General features: G+C 55.5%; 1 protein-coding gene across 2 annotated transcripts in view; it reads left to right on the top strand.

The window, feature by feature from the left end:
- The window catches only part of ANKRD52 (ankyrin repeat domain 52), a 30,140-nt gene that overhangs the window by 2,690 nt on the left and 10,467 nt on the right, over window positions 1-16,983 (top strand). For both annotated transcript variants that reach the window (XR_005933998.1, XM_030036791.2), the window contains exons 2-27: window positions 492-575; window positions 2,989-3,067; window positions 4,283-4,353; window positions 6,102-6,302; window positions 6,447-6,534; window positions 6,691-6,833; window positions 6,996-7,208; window positions 7,325-7,403; window positions 7,998-8,112; window positions 8,200-8,282; window positions 8,371-8,488; window positions 9,450-9,518; window positions 9,857-9,997; window positions 10,193-10,270; window positions 10,616-10,727; window positions 11,373-11,444; window positions 11,901-12,102; window positions 12,555-12,642; window positions 12,791-12,908; window positions 13,154-13,373; window positions 14,015-14,102; window positions 14,980-15,063; window positions 15,262-15,407; window positions 15,622-15,704; window positions 16,202-16,284; window positions 16,525-16,616. Coding sequence is in view for 1 of the 2 variants with exons in the window: in XM_030036791.2 (XP_029892651.1) it covers window positions 492-575; window positions 2,989-3,067; window positions 4,283-4,353; window positions 6,102-6,302; window positions 6,447-6,534; window positions 6,691-6,833; window positions 6,996-7,208; window positions 7,325-7,403; window positions 7,998-8,112; window positions 8,200-8,282; window positions 8,371-8,488; window positions 9,450-9,518; window positions 9,857-9,997; window positions 10,193-10,270; window positions 10,616-10,727; window positions 11,373-11,444; window positions 11,901-12,102; window positions 12,555-12,642; window positions 12,791-12,908; window positions 13,154-13,373; window positions 14,015-14,102; window positions 14,980-15,063; window positions 15,262-15,407; window positions 15,622-15,704; window positions 16,202-16,284; window positions 16,525-16,616 (2,950 nt within the window). In the remaining variant the exon portion in view is untranslated. The remainder of the gene's footprint in view (window positions 1-491; window positions 576-2,988; window positions 3,068-4,282; window positions 4,354-6,101; window positions 6,303-6,446; window positions 6,535-6,690; window positions 6,834-6,995; window positions 7,209-7,324; window positions 7,404-7,997; window positions 8,113-8,199; window positions 8,283-8,370; window positions 8,489-9,449; window positions 9,519-9,856; window positions 9,998-10,192; window positions 10,271-10,615; window positions 10,728-11,372; window positions 11,445-11,900; window positions 12,103-12,554; window positions 12,643-12,790; window positions 12,909-13,153; window positions 13,374-14,014; window positions 14,103-14,979; window positions 15,064-15,261; window positions 15,408-15,621; window positions 15,705-16,201; window positions 16,285-16,524; window positions 16,617-16,983) is intronic.

The following is a 16,983-nucleotide window of genomic DNA, read 5'->3' as shown; positions in this document are numbered from 1 at the left end:
GTACCAGGAGAGTTCAGCCAGCTCGGAGGGAGGATTTTCTGGCTGTGGCTAAAGCTTTGGATAGCGCGAGATGGACCTGCCTTCCCGTGCTCGGACGCTGTGTGCGGAGAGCTAAGCCATGCCATGGGCACGCTGCTGAAGGCTCTGCAGGTGGGCTGCTGGGGCCGTGATCAGTGCTGCTCCTTGGACTCAGGAAGCAGGAAGGCTTTTCCAGTGATTCCTTGGTCTGTTCACCAATGAACAACCAAGAAAAGTACCTTTGCTGGCTTGAAAATTGGTCCCTGGTGCTGGCTGAGCCATAGATGTGAGGAAGCCGCTGGGCCCAGGTCTGGCAGCAGCAGGCGTGGAGGGCTTGTTCGTGGAGCGAGGTCCTGGCTGAATTAGGCTGGTGTAAAGTCTCTGACATGCTGTGACGCTGCTCGTTCTCCTCCCTCTCGTGTCCTCCACGTAGTGCCACCTTCACGACTTGCTTCTCTTTTTTTTTTTTGTAGCCTCCTCTGGTCCAAGCCATCTTCAACCGTGATATAGAGGAGGTGCGGTCATTGCTCAATCAGAAGGAGAACATTAATGTGTTGGTGAGTGCTGCCCGGCTGTGCTCGCTCCCCTTCCTTCACCCCAGTCTCCCTGTTTCCTTCCCTGCAGTGCGATTCTTTAGCAGAGGGAACAGCAGAGGCTCAGTGGGTGAGATGTGGGGGCTCTTTTTGGCAAGGATGGTCAGAGCTGGGCTTTTGAAACAGTTTCTGGATTCTGCTCCCAGCTCGGCCGCCATTTGCTGTGCAGCTTTGCCCTGTTGCCTCGATCTTGCCACCTGTAAAATGGGGCGCCTGGAAGACCAGGACTCCCGCCCCTCCCCAGGAGACGGTGTGAGCCTCCTAAAGCTCTCAGCCGTGCAGAGCATCGCTGAGAGGCTGTGGGGTGTGTGGGAGGACTTTTCACAGAGGCTCGGCTTTGCTGCCTGCCAGTTTACCTTTTTCTCCTTCGGGATGGCGACCCAAAATAGTTTGGTGTGAACGCGGCAGGTCTGCCTTGTGATGAGGTTGTTCCCCAGGGGGGAAGGAGGATTTGAGCTGCTCAGCAAAGCAGAGTTCACCTCGCAAATGTTAGGAGGGGTTTCCACTGCGCTCGTCTCAAGCCTGACGGCAGAGCATGGTTTTGACGCTTATTCCGAGCGGGCAAGGAGGCCGGTGCCATTCAGATGCATCCCTCTGGGTTCTGCAAGTGGCCAGGCTGGCTCCTGGGGGAGCAGCCCTTGGTAGCCTCAGTCTGGTGGTGACGAGTGTGGTCTGTCCTCACACGGAGTGTGGGGACCAGGCTCTGGCAAGGGAAGGGGTGAAACCTGCCTGTGAGCGTTCCCGTCTGACTTGTCAGTGTGCCTTCCCTTCATCTGGTTTACGAGCTTCCCGCTAACGAATCAGCGGCAGATGTGCAGATAAGAAACGCAGCCTGCTGCGATGCAGGCTGGCGGGTTGGCCAGCCCTGACTGCACCGGCCCAGGTCCGCCTGACATGGTGGCACAGTTGGACTGGTGCCGGGTCAGCAGTTCCTGCGCTCTCAGCCCAAAAGCCAGGCTAAGTTGTGAGCTCTAGGCAAGAGCAGCCTGTTCTGGTTCACCGTCTCCTCTGAGCTGTGGCATTAACCGGGGCTCCAGTCCACGCTGCTCCCAGCTGCGCTGCAGGCAGCTGCTGGCTTTTTGGCACTCTCCTATTTGTTTCACTGAGCGCTTGGTCAGGGCGTTCGCCCGACCCAGCCTGCAGAGCCGGGGCTGGTGCACACCCCGATCCTTGTGGTGTTAAACCCTGAGGTCAAGGGCGGGTGCTGCGGACGCTGGCTGGTGTCCTGGGAAGGTGAGGGCAGCCCCGCGCTGGTGCCCGTGTGCCAGCAGGACTAACGATTTGATCATATCTTGGCTTATTACACAGAGATAGCGTGGGAATTTTTTTCTGTGACTGGTTCGGCTGGGGACCCGTCAGCTCTTCATCTTTCCTCTCTTGTCAGGAGAGAGTGTTGGGATTGTTTTGCTGAGCTCTCCCGCAGCTGCTGAAGGAATAAAACCACAATTGTTAACACTTAATTTCCTTTCTGTGTGCAGGTTTAGAAATGTTGTTGCTTGTTCAGTGACCTGCCAGCTGGGTTTCACTTTCACATCCTCCTGCCTGGTTGTGCCAGCACAACTTGTTACCAAAAAAAATGAAGCCGCCACCATTTTCCAAACAGTTTTTAACCTCATGAAAAGCAGTTACATTTTTTCCCCCCAAACTCAAAATCTGGGGCTTGAAATGAGTTGTGCTCCTCTGGCTTTCTATTTGTTTGCTTCCTGGCTTTAGTACATGGCATGTTCCCCAAGGAAAGCCTGAACGAAATGCCTGGAGGCAGAGGTTACCCAGGGCCCAGCCCTGAGTAAACAGAAGTGAAAGGTATTTTTTTCTTCGGCTAATCCAATCTAAGATCAGAGAGGGCCTTCTGCACCTTCCTGGCCTTCAGCAGCCAGCAGGTTTGAGTCTGGTTTCAGAGCTGTCTGTAATTCTGAGTGTTTTTTATTGTTAGCTGAGAGGATAAAAGTGTGCAGAATGGGACAGCCTGTGCACTGTCAGAGCGCGGCCAGGCTTTCATCTCGGATCGCAGAGTGCTTTGCAGACGTTCATTAAGTCCAGTAGCACTGGAGCCATGTCGGGTCGGTCTCTGGGGAGTCAGTGGGGGGATGAAATGAGTGGCTGGAGCTCTCACAGCCTCCCCGTCTCATACTGGGATTATGGCCCCTGAACCCTCTGCTCTGGCCACTGGGTACACCCCAGCACCCGTGGAGCTCCCAAAGGGCTGCGCACCCCCACAGCACTGCAGGAGGGTGCTGGGTTTAAGCGGTTTTCCCCATCCCACATCCCAAGATGCTGCATGTGCTTATGGGTGGCATTGGAGCAGACTGGAGTGGAAGAAGGATCTCCCTGCCCTCGAAGCTCACAGATGGTTTTTGTTTCTTACACCCCTGCTCAGGACCAAGAAAGAAGAACGCCGCTGCATGCTGCTGCCTACATAGGAGATGTGGCAATCCTCGAGCTCCTAATACTGTCAGGTAAGGGCCAAGGCTCAGGGCGCTTGGCTCGAGTGCTGGCGTTGCCTTTAAGGCGTCTTTCTGATCTCTGGCCTTAGGGGTACAGAGGAATAGTTTTGGTCACCCTCCAAGCAACCGTGTACTCATGCTTAAGCCAGTGGGGTTGCAGCCAGGGGAAGATTAGGAAATGTTGCCATAATCCTAAGAGGTTTGTTCAGACAGAGAAGCGTCTTGGAACTGAAATAGCAGAGGTGGAAACCAAGCCAGGAGGGGGATGTGTGCAGGATGTTAGAAGGAGGTACTGGAGGAGGGCGCAGTGGGGATGCACGCCTCAGAGACACATTGAATGGCGGGACGCTCATGGGAGCAGAGTTTCACTTGCTCATGGAGAGGGGTCAGCTAAAAACCAGGGGATTTTGCTTAGTTTTGGCTTGTGTTACTTGGCATAAAGCTGCCCTTCATTTTTCTCCAGAGACACTCAGCTCTGTGCTTGGGTCCTGTGCCCCTGTGGTGCAGACGGGAATCTTCTCGTCTGCCGTTCACCAGTGCAGCACCTCAGGGCAGCGTGGGCTTCGCAGCTGCTTGCTGGTGGTGTGGGGGAACCCCGAGGCTGGCATGATCCTACGTGACCCTGACAAGGAGAGACTTGGGGAAATCCTTTGCTGAGGGCTTGTTAAACAGGATTGGGGATGTTCAGCTCCGTCTGCAGAGCATGGGATGCCCTTATGTGCCCCGTGTTGATTTTTGCATGCCTGTGCGCTGAGTTCTCGGCAGCAAAGAAAGGCGGGGACTTCAGGGGTTGTGGGACCTAAGTGCCTAGCACAGATCTGGAGCTGAGATGGCAGTAATCTGTCCTTTCTAATACAGAGATGCAGCTCACGGCGACCACAGCTCACAACACGGAATGCTCTGTTTTTTGTCTCAAGTGGCCTTGATTTAAAGCAAGAAGCAGAACTGCTCGCTGGGTCTTTGCTGTGGTTTGTTTGGCTCAGTGAGGGAGCTGGCACTCTGGGAGATGTAGTCTCTTCAGTCTCCCAAGGGATGTTGCTTGTTCCACTTGCAGTTCACAGAGTCTGTCCTCACGTAAAGCTCAGTGCAAGGTCCCCTCTTGCAGCAGAACATGCACTCTTGCCGGGTGGGTACCTCGGAGGTGGCTGCAGGCCTGCCCTGGGACTCTGGAACGGGGGCAGCTGGTCACCTGTCTGTCCCCTGACCCCTCCCTTTGTTCTTACTCAGGTGCTAATGTTAATGCGAAGGACACTGTTTGGCTCACCCCGTTACACCGCGCTGCGGCTTCTCGTAACGAGGTAGGTTCCCTCTGAAGTGTCCTCTGCCTCCGTGTATGCTCCTTGTGTGGAGGTGGTGGGTGCTGACAGGAGGTGGGGACCATGCTTCTCCTTCTTTTTTCCATCTTGCCTGGTTTTGGCTGAGATGAGTGGTTTTGTTAGAGTGGAGAGGGGACGAATGCATAATTCAGAGGCTGAAAATGAGAGCTGGAAAAAAATCTCCTTAGTTCCCTTCTCTCCGTTATTCAGGAATTAGCACATGGGTTTTCCCCACAACATCCTTCTCCCCACCTTTCCCCCTTCCCCAGGGCTTTGTCTAATCCAGCTTTACATTTCTTTGAGGGATGATGGGGCTCTCACCCTTTCTCTCGGGTACTGATTCCAATGGATCTTGTTGGAAAGATTTTCTGATGTTTAGCTTTTGTGGGCTTAACTTCATCCCACTTAACTTTGTCCTGTTTTGATTTGCTGGAGAGCAAGAAACTCTGTGGTCATGTTGGTTGGAGCCAGAAGCCCTGACTCTGACAAGCAGGGCAAGTTACCACACATCTACTGGTTGCATGAATTCTCTTAATTGGCAGCAGACACGGGATGAAACACATAAGCGTAAACCTCTGCTGAAGGCGTTTGCTGTGAACGTGTGTGGACAGTTACTGTGGGTCGCTAAAGTATGGGAGCTGAGCAAGCCGAGACTGTTTTGCTGTCAGGTCTGAAGTGCTGCTTGTCTGTGCGTTTGAGCACGCTCGTTTGCTTCTCTGCCTCGTCTCAGATATCCTGGAGAGTCACTTCCCTCGTTCTTTTCTTCCCTGGGGTGCTTGGCACAGGGCTCCGCCAGTGCCCTGCATGCCCAGCTCCTGAGCAGAGCCTTTTCAAAGTACCTGTGTGCTTCACGCCTTTTCCTGCCTAGAGCCTGCTCTCTAGGACTGCTGGGTTTACATACTGCCTGGCCGTTTCATGTGTTTCTCCCAGCCGGGAGTGGTATCAGCTAGCCTTGGGGGAAAAGAGCAGAGCAGCAAGCCGTGGGGCTGAGATCACTGGAAGTGCTGCCCCGATGCTGCATGGAAGTGGACAGCCTGCAAACCATAGCAAGGAAAGTGTGGGGTTGCAACAAACAGCCTCTACCAGCAAAAGGGGGAAATAATTATCAAATATAGGTCAGTAGGTCACATTTGTCATCCCCTGGGTGCTTTGCACCTCGTGAGTCATGGATGAACACTCACTCACAGTTCAGTCACGTGGCTCGGAGGTATTTCTCCCGTGCAGGTACCCCCATGCAGTGGTGTTTCACAGCTGCACTCGGGTGGGATGGGGCCGGCTCATTCAGGTCTCACACACTGAACTCCAGCCTGGAAGGAGCTGGAGCAGCCCAGGTGAGGGCTGGAGGATTTGTCTAGGGAAGATTCCTTCTCCCTGCTTATCCTTGGGGTCTCTCTAATGCTGTCTTTACCTCTCTCATTTTCTCTGTGATAACATCCTGAAACACAGCCGTACATGGGCTTCAAAATGTCATCAGGGACACGAAAGCAAACAAGTCCTTTCCTTTGACAGAGCGGGGAGAAGCCGTACTTGTGAGCACGCGGAGCTGTTTCAGCTCAGCCCTGCTAGGGCAGCTCTGGCTCTCAGGGCTGTAGACTCATGTGGATCTGGGCAGCCCTCCGTGCGCTGCAAGCATGAGGTGGACTGAGCTGCGGCTTCCCCCACCTGGCTGGAGGGCTTCTGCGGGCTCCAGCAGGTTGGGTTAGAGCTCTGCTTTTCTCTGCTCCTGCTAGAAGGCACTTCACCTCCTCCTGAAGCACTCGGCAGACGTCAATGCCCGCGACAAGTATTGGCAAACACCTCTGCACGTCGCTGCTGCCAACCGGGCCACCAAGTGCGTGGAGGCCATCATCCCCCTGCTGAGCACTGTCAATGTCGCGGACCGCACGGGCCGCACGGCGCTGCACCATGCCGTGCACAGCGGCCACCTTGAGGTAGGCAAGGCAGGTTTGGGCGCAGGGGGTCCTGTGCATGTCCCCCTTCCTGGGTCTGGGTTTCGCAGGTGGCGAAGGCACCTCTGCCTGCACAAGTGGGGAGGAATGGTAGCCTTGCCTTTCTCACCACTTCTTCCCGTCCAGATGGTGAATCTGCTGTTGAACAAAGGGGCCAGCCTGAGTACTTGCGACAAGAAGGACCGCCAGCCCATCCACTGGGCAGCTTTCCTAGGTAGGTTTTCCCCAAGGGCATCGGTCTGTTTTTTTCTCACACGTTGCTTGCTGCCTATGGATTTGCCTTTCAGGGTGCTGGGGCTCCCCGGAGGCCGCTGTGCCCAGGTCTCCATTTTCCAGGGTCCCCTGGCTCTTACTGCTGTCTCCTGGACAGGGCATTTGGAAGTTCTGAAGCTGCTGGTGGCCCGGGGAGCTGATGTGATGTGTAAGGACAAGAAGGGCTACACCCTGCTGCACACTGCAGCAGCCAGCGGCCAGATTGAAGTCGTGCGTCACCTGCTGAGGCTGGGAGTCGAGGTAAGACTCCTGCGGCTGCGAGCAGGGTGGGCTCGGGTGCAGGCTGCTCTGGAGACAGGAGTAGGAGAGGGTGCTGGGTGGTGGCAGGAGCCCTGGCTGGTTCTCGGCTGCCTTTTTTTCTTCCTGAATCCCCAAATCCTCTGGGGTTTGTTGCTCCCACAGATCGATGAACCAAATTCCTTCGGTAACACTGCACTTCACATTGCCTGTTACATGGGCCAAGATGCCGTGGCCAATGAGCTGGTCAATTACGGCGCCAATGTCAATCAGCCTAACGAGAAGGGCTTCACCCCTCTGCACTTTGCTGCCGTCTCCACCAATGGGGCCCTGTGCCTAGAGCTTCTCGTGAACAACGGGGCTGATGTCAACTTTCAGGTCTGGCGCTGAAGGGCTGAGCTTGGGGATGGGGGGAGTGGGGACCTGCTGCCCGACGGGAGAGCTCGGGGAGGGTGGTGGGAAGCCTGATGTGACGTGGCTTCTGCTCTCTACAGAGTAAGGAAGGGAAGAGCCCTTTGCACATGGCTGCCATTCATGGACGGTTCACGCGTTCGCAGATCCTCATTCAGAACGGTGAGTGGCTCCTTCCTCCAGCCCTGGGTTACGCCAGCCTTTTCTTGTGCTTCTCAGCACCTGCTGCCAGGACCCTCCCTGTATGTTTGCTCAAAGGGTTTAAGAGCTCTACAGATAGCACTCAAATTCACACTGCTCTTGGGGCTGTTGCCGGTGGCCCTGTGCTGCTCGGGGGTGGCAGGGAGCATGCATGCCCTCAAGGGCAGCGAAGTGCAGACCAGGGGACTGAAATTCCAGCCAGGTCAGAGCTGCTGTGGCCAAAGAACATTCTCACTGCCACGTCCAGCCTGAAAGACAATATTCTTTTAAGAGGGCTGCAGGCTTGGCAGACACCCCAGGGGTTCAGCTGGAGACCTCTGGGGCTGAACGCATCCCCTCCTGGAGCAAGGGGGAGAGATCTAATGATCTGGGTTTGCAGGATACAACTGGCCTTTCAGCTCAGAGAGCAGTTTACAGTTCTTCTGCATGATGCTGAATGGACTCGAGTTATTAGCCATGTCCCTGAGACAGGGACGTGGCTGTCAGAACAGCTTGGGCTGCTTGGGACTAGAACGCAGAGACTCACTGGCAAAGCACTTGGCTTTTCCTTTCTAGGCAGTGAGATTGACTGTGCTGACAAATACGGCAATACCCCCCTCCATGTTGCTGCTAGATATGGCCACGAGCTGCTAATTAGTACTTTGATGACGAATGGTGCTGACACTGCAAGGTAAGGAAGGACTCTTACTCCCTTTCCCTGCCCTGGGCTGGGAATGCAGAAACGATCCATTCTGACTCCCTTCTCGTCTCCTGACAGGCGTGGGATCCATGACATGTTCCCTCTGCACTTAGCTGTTCTCTTTGGATTTTCAGACTGTTGTCGTAAGCTACTTTCCTCAGGTGAGTGGCTCAGCCACCCCTCCTGCAGCGGGGGCACGCGGGGGACCCTCGAGCTTCCCCCTGACACCCTGTCCCTCCTACCACCCAGGTCAGTTGTACAGTATCGTCTCCTCGCTGAGCAATGAGCACGTGCTGTCTGCAGGCTTCGATATCAACACGCCTGACAACCTCGGGAGGACTTGCCTCCATGCTGCTGCTTCTGGAGGGTGAGCTGTGCATGGGGCGCTGGTCTGACGGTGTGTGCAGGAAGGTTGCTGCTTGTCCCCAGCCCAAACCGTAACCCTCTTCTCCCGTGAGCTACAACATGGGCAGCCCAGCGCAGTGCTTTGGTCAGGTTTGGGAGTCGGACCCCTGGGTGGTGTTCCTGGCTCTGAGAGAGAATGGAGACCTGTGTTTAGAGCAGGAATGAAAATGGAAACCTTTTGGCCCTCTTCTGCTGCTGACTCTGTGACTCAGCCCAGTCGCTCCCCTCCATGGCTGTTTACTCTTCTTTAAAATGGGGCTAAAATGCTTCCTTGGCTGGGGTTTCGTAAAGGGCTCACAAGCTGATGCCTGAAAAGCAGCAGGGATTTAGCTGGCTGTGTAAATGCCTCGTATTGTTTGCCAGGGAGTTTGATTTCACGCGGTGTGTTGAGAGCGAATGCGGCTGCAGCATTTGGTGGTAGCAGAGGTGTAGAGTCCTGTCAAGGACCTCGTTTCTGTTATGTCTGCGTGATGCTTGAGAGCCAGTTATGGAGCCATCCTTCGGCATCACAGCGCTGTTACCCTGCCTGAGCGGCGGGAGCAATGCACTGACGCAGAAGCCAGAAATCCTAGATTTTTTTTGTAGCATAAAACCTAGTGCGTCAGCTGCACTAATGCCATGGCTGATGTCTCTCTATAATTGCCTGGTTGTTTGAGAGCTCCATGCAGGGTAGGATAGCACTGGTAAGGCAGGAAGCATGAAGGGTTATTTCACTGGAGAGCAGGCAAGAGCTTTGTGTATGCAGCATCCAGCCGTGGCTGCAGCTCTTATGCTGCCCAAAGATGACAGACTGAACTGAGCTTTGGCATTTCCAGGCTGTGCAGGTGAGAAGCATAGCTGTTTTGTCTGCAACTAGGAGGAGTTTGCGTTCCTGCTGTGGTCTCTTCTGATCTGTGTCTAACTCATCTCCCTACCTCCTGTAGGAATGTTGAATGTCTTAATTTGCTGTTGAGCAGCGGTGCTGACTTGAGGAGGAGAGATAAATTTGGAAGGTAAGTGTGCTGTGGGCCTTGCAAGGGAGCAAGGGTGATTCTTCCAGCCCTAAAACAGCTGGAGCCGCACCAAGCCTGGGTTTGGGTTGGGACATTCCTAAGACCTTTGCTGTGTTTGGTGTCTAAAGCTGCTTCCTCCACCCCCTCTCGCCCCGAGGGGTCCAGCTCTGCCTCTTCAGAAGGAGCTGCTGACCCAAACCCTTGAGCCAGAGCAGGGTGCAGCTCAGCAGCAGGGGGCGGTGGCTGGCTCCCTGGGTCCTGCCTTGGTGCCAGGCGAGTTTCTCCATCTGTGTGACAGGCAGCGCTGCTAAGGTCCTGTCTCCTTTCCCCCTTCCCAGGACTCCACTGCACTACGCAGCTGCCAACGGCAGCTATCAGTGTACGGTGACACTGGTCACAGCAGGAGCCAGTATTAACGAGGCTGACTGTAAAGGCTGTACCGCCTTACACTATGCTGCTGCTTCGGACACGTACAGGAGGTGAGTGTCTTGGGGGTGTGTGCTCTTCGCTGCTGGGGCTGGAGACGATGGCTCACTGCTGGGTGGTGATGCTCTGCTGTTCCCTGGCCACCTGCCTGCAGCTGGTGCTCAGTAGTTTGTGAAGAGGGGAGTGCTTTGAGGAGCGTGGGTGGGAGGGGGTAATCAGCAAACTGATGCAGGTCTCTGACTTTTCAGAGCAGAGACTCATTCAGGAAACAGCCATGACACTGATGAGGAGCCACTGAAGGAGTCCAGGCTGAAGGAGGCATTCTTGTGAGTCCACGCCACAGCCCCATCTGGCAGTTGTTTGTTGTTTACCCCTTCCCTGGACCCCTGCATGCAGTCGCTAGAAATACCTTGCTTCTGCTTACGCTGAACTGAGCAGTGATGCCTTGGAGGAAACATCTGCTGATTTGATTCTCGAGGCAAGCCTGGCCATCGCTTCCTGGTCCTCACTTCAGTGGGCTTTGCATGTGCTCCGTGTCTTGAGAGGATTAGTACAACGTCTGCTCTGAGATGAATCGGGGGGGGGTTCCCTGCAAAGCTCTGCCTCTCCAATCTCCCCTTTTTCTTGATCTCCCCTTTTTCTTGATCTCCCCTTTTTCTTGCTCGTTGCAGTTGTTTAGAGTTCTTGCTGGATAATGGTGCTGACCCATCCCTCCGGGACAAGCAGGGATATACTGCTGTCCACTATGCAGCTGCGTACGGCAACAGGCAGAACCTCGAACTGGTGAGTGAGCTGGAGAAAACCCTCCGTGCTGCCAGGAGAAGGGGCAAAGCCCAATGGTGTCCAGGTGTGGCTAAAGGACTGTGTGTGTTGTAGGCACTACAGTGTCAGGGTGTGTCCAGGAAGAAGGGAGAATGGTTTGATTAAAAAGCGTGGGGACTCCTGGGGAGCCGTTGTGCTGGGAATACCACGGAGGAAAGACCTGGGCCTGAGTGAGATGCCTGGGAGAAAGGAGCTTTGTTACCTGGCACAGGGGGATGTATGGATGGCTTGCTTAAACCCCTGGCAATAGAGCAAGGTTGGGCTTTTAAAAGGAAGCCTGGAGACCTGTGCCAAGGAAGAGCTCTTGCAGTACAGAAAATGCCTTGTAACTGTCTGAAATGCCTGCATTGTTACAGGGTAAGCTTGCAGCCTTGTGGGCATAGGAAGTCATATGAGTAGTGGGGAGGCTTCGGGATAGCAGGGATTTGATGTGACTGTGCAGGGCCCAAAGCCAGGTTAAGGAAGGTCCTGTCCTGAAGTTTAAATCATTCTGGAGCAGATGAGCTGGTTTTCTAACCCCCTCTGCAGCCTGCTGGTGGACAGGGTGTCCATCAAAGCCTCCGTGAGTCTGGGATCAGTTATGGTTTTGTGTTGTTGCTGTTGCAGCTCCTGGAAATGTCTTTTAACTGCCTGGAGGATGTGGAAAGCACCATTCCAGTCAGCCCTTTGCACTTAGCTGTAAGTACATCTGGCCCAACCCCAGGATTGCGGAGGGCACTTGGCTCTGTGCGGGGTTCATGCTGAGCCCTGGAGAGGTGCCTGCTCCCGGGTGGCGCGGGCTGGGTCCCTGCAGCTGTCGGTGCTGAGCGGGGCAGAGGAGGAAAGGCGCTGGCGGCTAGGGAGCAGCTTTCCCCACAGGCTGTCAGTCAAAGTCCCTTTGATTTGTATGTTAAACTCCTTGCTCTTTCCAGGGCTTTCTGGTTGCTGCTGTTGGGAGCCACCTCTGTTGTCTGAGTGTGGGCAGGGGTGGGAGTGGGCGAGGGCTTTGTGTGGGACCCAAGTGCAAACGAGGGGCAATGGCTGGGCAGGAGCCCATCTGGCTGGAGGAACCCAGGGGCAGGAACTGTCCCAGTGGGGGACTTCTGGATATAGCCTCTCCAGGCACTACTTTAACGCGGTTTGCTTGGTCCTCAGGCCTATAATGGTCACTGTGAAGCCCTAAAGACACTTGCCGAAACCCTCGTGAACCTTGACGTGCGGGACCACAAGGGGCGGACGGCGCTGTACCTCGCCACGGAGAGAGGCTCCACGGAGTGCGTGGAGGTGCTCACCAGCCACGGCGCATCCGCTCTGGTGAAGGAGAGGAAGAGGAAGTGGACCCCTCTCCACGCTGCAGGTGACAGAGGGCAGATGGGGCTGGAGATGGCTGGGGGCAGCGAGGGAGTGTGTCCAGAGCCCTTCCAGCTGTCGGTGCCACTGCCACCAAGGATGCCCGTTCACCTGGATGCTGTTTGGGGAGAGGGAAGGGGCTGTAGTTCAGGATGATGCTTAGAGGCAGGATGGGCCCAGTGCAGCCTGCTGTGATGTGCCAGTAGAAGCTGAGGGTCCAAGTGGCTCAGCAGCAGGTGGGAGAGAAGACACCAGCAGCTTCTGCACACATGTGTCTTCAGCTCAGCCTGTGCACATGCTAATCAATCCTGTAGCCTAGCAACCACATAACGAATTTGCTCAGCCACGTGTGCCTGGCTGCTGGGCACGAGCCTCTTCCTTTGGTTTGCCGTGGTGGCTGGAAGGAGGGGACCCATCTGTACGTGTGTGACTCCTCCTTTCCTCATGCGTTGTCTGCAGCTGCCAACGGGAACACTGATTCCCTGCACCTCCTGATAGACAGCGGGGAGCGGGCAGACATCACCGACGTCATGGACATCCACGGCCAGTGAGTTTGTCCGGATGTTTCTCTCGGGATCTGTGTGGCACGGGGTCAGGGCCCTTGCAGGGTGGCTGGGGCAGGGGAGAGAGGGCAATACTTGAACCCAGCTGATTTCCAAGCCCACTCTCCTCCCTGCTGCCTTTTCCCCCCGCAGAACCCCACTGATGCTGGCGATCATGAATGGCCACGTTGACTGTGTCCATCTCCTGCTGGAGAAGGGATCCACAGCCGATGCAGCGGACAAGAGGGGAAGGACTGCCCTGCACCGAGGGGTGAGTGCATTCCTCGGACTGGGGTGAGCCTGGAGCCCTGCAGCTTCTGCTTGTCCTCCTGGGTGGAGACTGCTTGGAGGGGAAGCAGGTGGTTTCTTTTGTTGCAAGAGTCCTCAGTGAAAGAGCCCATTTTCCCTTCCTAAGATGCAGCATTTGAGAAGGAAGCTGTAGAAGAAGGGGATAGTTCTGTTGCTAAATGGTTGAACGCTAAGATCTGACATCCTGGTCCTCTTTCCTGACCACAGGCTGTGACGGGCTGTGAGGACTGTCTGGCTGCCCTACTGGACCACGATGCCTTTGTTCTGTGTCGGGATTTCAAAGGCCGGACCCCGATCCACTTTGCATCGGCGTGTGGGCACTTAGAAATCCTGAGGACCCTGCTGCAGGCAGCCCTCTCTACTGACCCTCTGGACTCTGTGGTTGACTACAGCGGTTACTCACCGATGCACTGGGCTTCATACAGTGGTAAGGACCCAGGCTGGGCCCCTGCCCACCCCTGCTCTGCTCTGGCTAATGGTGGGGAGGAGGGAGCGAGGAAGAGCCAAGTTGTCCCTCTGTCCCCCACTGCTTTGGGAGCCATCAGCCCAGCAGTGAGTTCAGCCTGGTGGAAAGGATGTCACAAGTCTGGCAGGGAGACAGGGAGTATTTCTCCCCCTGTCAAGCTCCTCAAAAAAGGAATGAAACATGAAAACAGCTATTATAGCACAGCTGAGGCTGCTTCCTCCAGGACTGCGGGATTTATAGGATTACTTGGCCATCACCCTGGCTGCAGGAACTAGTGGGACTGATACAGCAACAGGAAGGGATGTCTCAGCGTTTCAAGGGGAAGCTAGCAATGTGGCTGTGAAGTCCTTCAGGAGATGGTGTGGAATTAGAAACCTCCTGAAGTGCAGCAGCTTTGCTGCCAGAGAGGAAACAAAACCACTGCCTCTGTGCTGGGGAACAGGTTTGGGCATTTTGGTGCCGCTGGTCCTGTGCAGCCTCTGGGGCCTTCTGCTCTTTGGACTTGGGAAGAGCCAGAGGGGCCTTCAGTCCCTTCTTGTTCTGTTACAGGTGAGGAACCACAGGCTGGGTACTTATGTATTTCTGTCCCTCTCTCCTCACAGGGCATGAAGATTGTCTTGAATTGTTACTTGAACACAATCCGTTTGCGTACCTAGAAGGAAACCCCTTTACTCCATTGCACTGTGCAGTGTAAGTGGTGTCTGGCACCTGCCCTGGCTTTTTCCCAGCCGGGTGATGTGGGAAAGGGGATATGTCATCCAAGTGGAGGAGCTCCAAACCCTGCCTTTCTTGCCAAGGGCTCTTCCCTGGGTGGCAGCAGCTTCTCAGGGTGGTACCACCTGCTCATCCCAGCTCCCTTGCGGCAGGGAGGCAGTTGCTGGACTGCTGGAGGTCCTCAGGAAGCTGGAAAGCAGCTGTCTCGTTGGCTGCGCGCAGCACAGCTGCGGCTGTCGTACCAGACTCCCATGCCAACAGGCTTTCAGCTCGATGGAGCTAATGGAGCTGCCAAGGGCTGGGGGCTCAGCCCTTGCTGGCCCTCTTGGATGGCTCATCTCTGCTCTTTGGTCATGGAGCAATCTCAGGAAATCTCCAGGCTTCCCATGAGGCTCTGGAGAAGGGCTCCACGTTGTCCCAAGCCTTATTCCTCAGAGGTGCCTGGGCCAGTGTGAGCATGATCGCTGGGGTCCCACTGGGCGCACAGGGGTTTAGGACTCACGGTGATTCCTTGGCTCTGCAGCCGGCAGAGGAAGGAGTGCGCTGCCCTGAGCAGCTGTGGAGGGATGAGGAAGGTGGAGACATTGCCACGTTCTGCCTGGGGTGGGTCTGGTGCATCCTTGGGACCTGTAGTAGCAGAGGGTTGGGCAGAGGGATGGGCAAGGCTGTTGTCTGGCATGGTACTGTGTTTCCTTGAGTAATACCGAGAAGGGTAAAAGGGTGTTTTACCCTAAACAACTCCAGACCAGCTGCTGTTTGCATCCGAGCCCCAGGAGCGTGCTGCTCACTCCCACTGCAGACGTGCTAATGCTGCTTAGTCTTGTTCTAACTTTCCTTCTCGTCCCCACTGCAGAATTAACAACCAGGACGGCACTGCTGAAATGCTGGTGGAAGCATTAGGTGCCAAGATTGTTAATAGCAGAGATGCCAAAGGAAGGTGAGCGCAGACTCGTCCCTCTCTTCTCACCCACACCCCAGTGCTGCTGGGTGGTGGCTGTGACTCCTGCAGTGATTTCCACATGACTTCCCATGGCACAAAGGGACTCTGATGTCCCCAAATATGTCCGTAGGCCTGGGCAGTCTTGCTGGGATGGGTGCTGTGCCCTCCTCTTTACCTGCTTTGTTGTCTTCCCAGGACACCCCTTCACGCTGCTGCCTTTGCAGACAACATCCATGGTTTACAGCTGCTTCTGCGCCACCAAGCTGAGGTGGACATGACTGACAAGCTGGGGAGGACTCCCCTCATGATGGCTTCTGAGAACGGGCACACTGCAGCAGTTGGTACGTGGCTGGCAGGCGCTTTCCCCAGTATGGGGTGCGAGCCTCCCTGTGCGCCCCCCCGTAACTGGGTCCAGTGGGAGCCGGGCTGTCCCTCTCCTTGTAGGCATGCTGGGACAGCTGCCCCTCTCCTGCCCCCTCAGCACATGGCCACTGCCCCACATTGCCAGGCTCTGTGCTGCTGCTTCTCAACAGCAGCTGTCCCTCCTCATTTCAGAGTTCCTGCTGTACCAAGCAAAAGCAAATATAACTGTGCTGGATGTCAACAAGAACACAGCTCTTCACCTGGCCTGCAGCAAGGTAGGGAGCCGGCCACTCACAGCTGTGATTGCAGTCATCATCACCTTCAGCCTTGCCACTTTAATGAGAAGGGTTGTCCGCCTACTCCTGCCCTACCAGAGTAGAAGCAAGGGCCCTGGGCTTGCTCTGCCTGCCTGTTTACCTGTCCTGACCTGTAGAGATGCTCCTGATTCAGTTTTGGGCAACTTAGGTTGTAGCACAGAGCCATGTCTATTTTTCCTGGGGACGACCTCTCTGAGCTTGGTGTGTTTCCTGGGGCGTGGTGGGAGCAGGAGTCTTGTGATCAGTGTGTCCATGCAAAGGAGATGCTGCAGAGGAGATGGAGGGGACAGCAGCTTGTCTTCTCAGGCCCTGCCAAAGCAGTGAACTGTTGTAGAAGGTTGGGTTTAGGGAACGTTTCCATATCCCGGAGAATCACGTTCCACTCAGCACCAGGTCCCCTCCACTGCCCCTGCCTTCCTGCTTGAGCACTATAAACAGTCTGGTCTCCTTTCCAGGGTCATGAAAAGTGTGCCTTGTTGATCCTGGGGGAAACCCAAGACCTTGGCCTTATCAATGCAAGTAACAGTGCTCTGCAAATGTGAGTATTTGGACAGCTGGTGCCGGTGGGGAAAAACAGGGCTTTGCTGGGTGGGGGTGATGCATTGGCGAAAGGGCGGTGGTAGGAGCTCTGCTCCCACTGGTGCACGCAGTGAGTGTGCAAGCAGGTAAGCTCAGGAGCGATCAGGCCCCGAGTGTCTGCCCTCGAAGGGGCCCCTTATTTTAGCACAAGGTGGTGGCTCTGCTGCCGGGTTAATGCCACCTTTCCCTCTCCCCCCAGGCCGCTCCACATCGCAGCTCGGAACGGGCTGGCCTCCGTCGTCCAGGCCCTGCTCAGCAGAGGTGCCACTGTGCTGGCTGTGGATGAAGAAGGTTCGTGTTCCTTGCGGGTGCCCGGGGGGTTTCAGCGTGATGTCCCTGGGGGACGGGGGTTGCCTGGGGAAGTGCTCAGCTGGGATCAGAAGGGTTTCCGCATCCCTTGTGTGGCTGAGCAGCGTGTTGTCAGCTCATGGCATCGCAAAAACAGCCTGGGTGAGGACATTATTAGCACTCTGTGATCCCCTGTAAAAGCATTTCCAGGTGTCTGAAATACATCTTTTGCCCCCCATGCATCTTCTGGTAGCTGTCTGGCTCTTCTGCCAGTTCCAGGCAGGCACAAAACCAGCCCAGTCTGAGCCAGTGATAAGCTGTTGACTCACTTGCAAGTTGGCAGAAACTGGTGGTTGTGGCCAGAAGCTTT

The sequence above is a fragment of the Aquila chrysaetos genome, chromosome 15 (genome assembly GCF_900496995.4).
Source record: "Aquila chrysaetos chrysaetos chromosome 15, bAquChr1.4, whole genome shotgun sequence".
NCBI lineage: Eukaryota > Metazoa > Chordata > Aves > Accipitriformes > Accipitridae > Aquila > Aquila chrysaetos.
The sequence above is the reverse complement of the archived record's forward strand: the minus strand, read 5'-3'. Positions and strand labels throughout refer to the sequence as shown.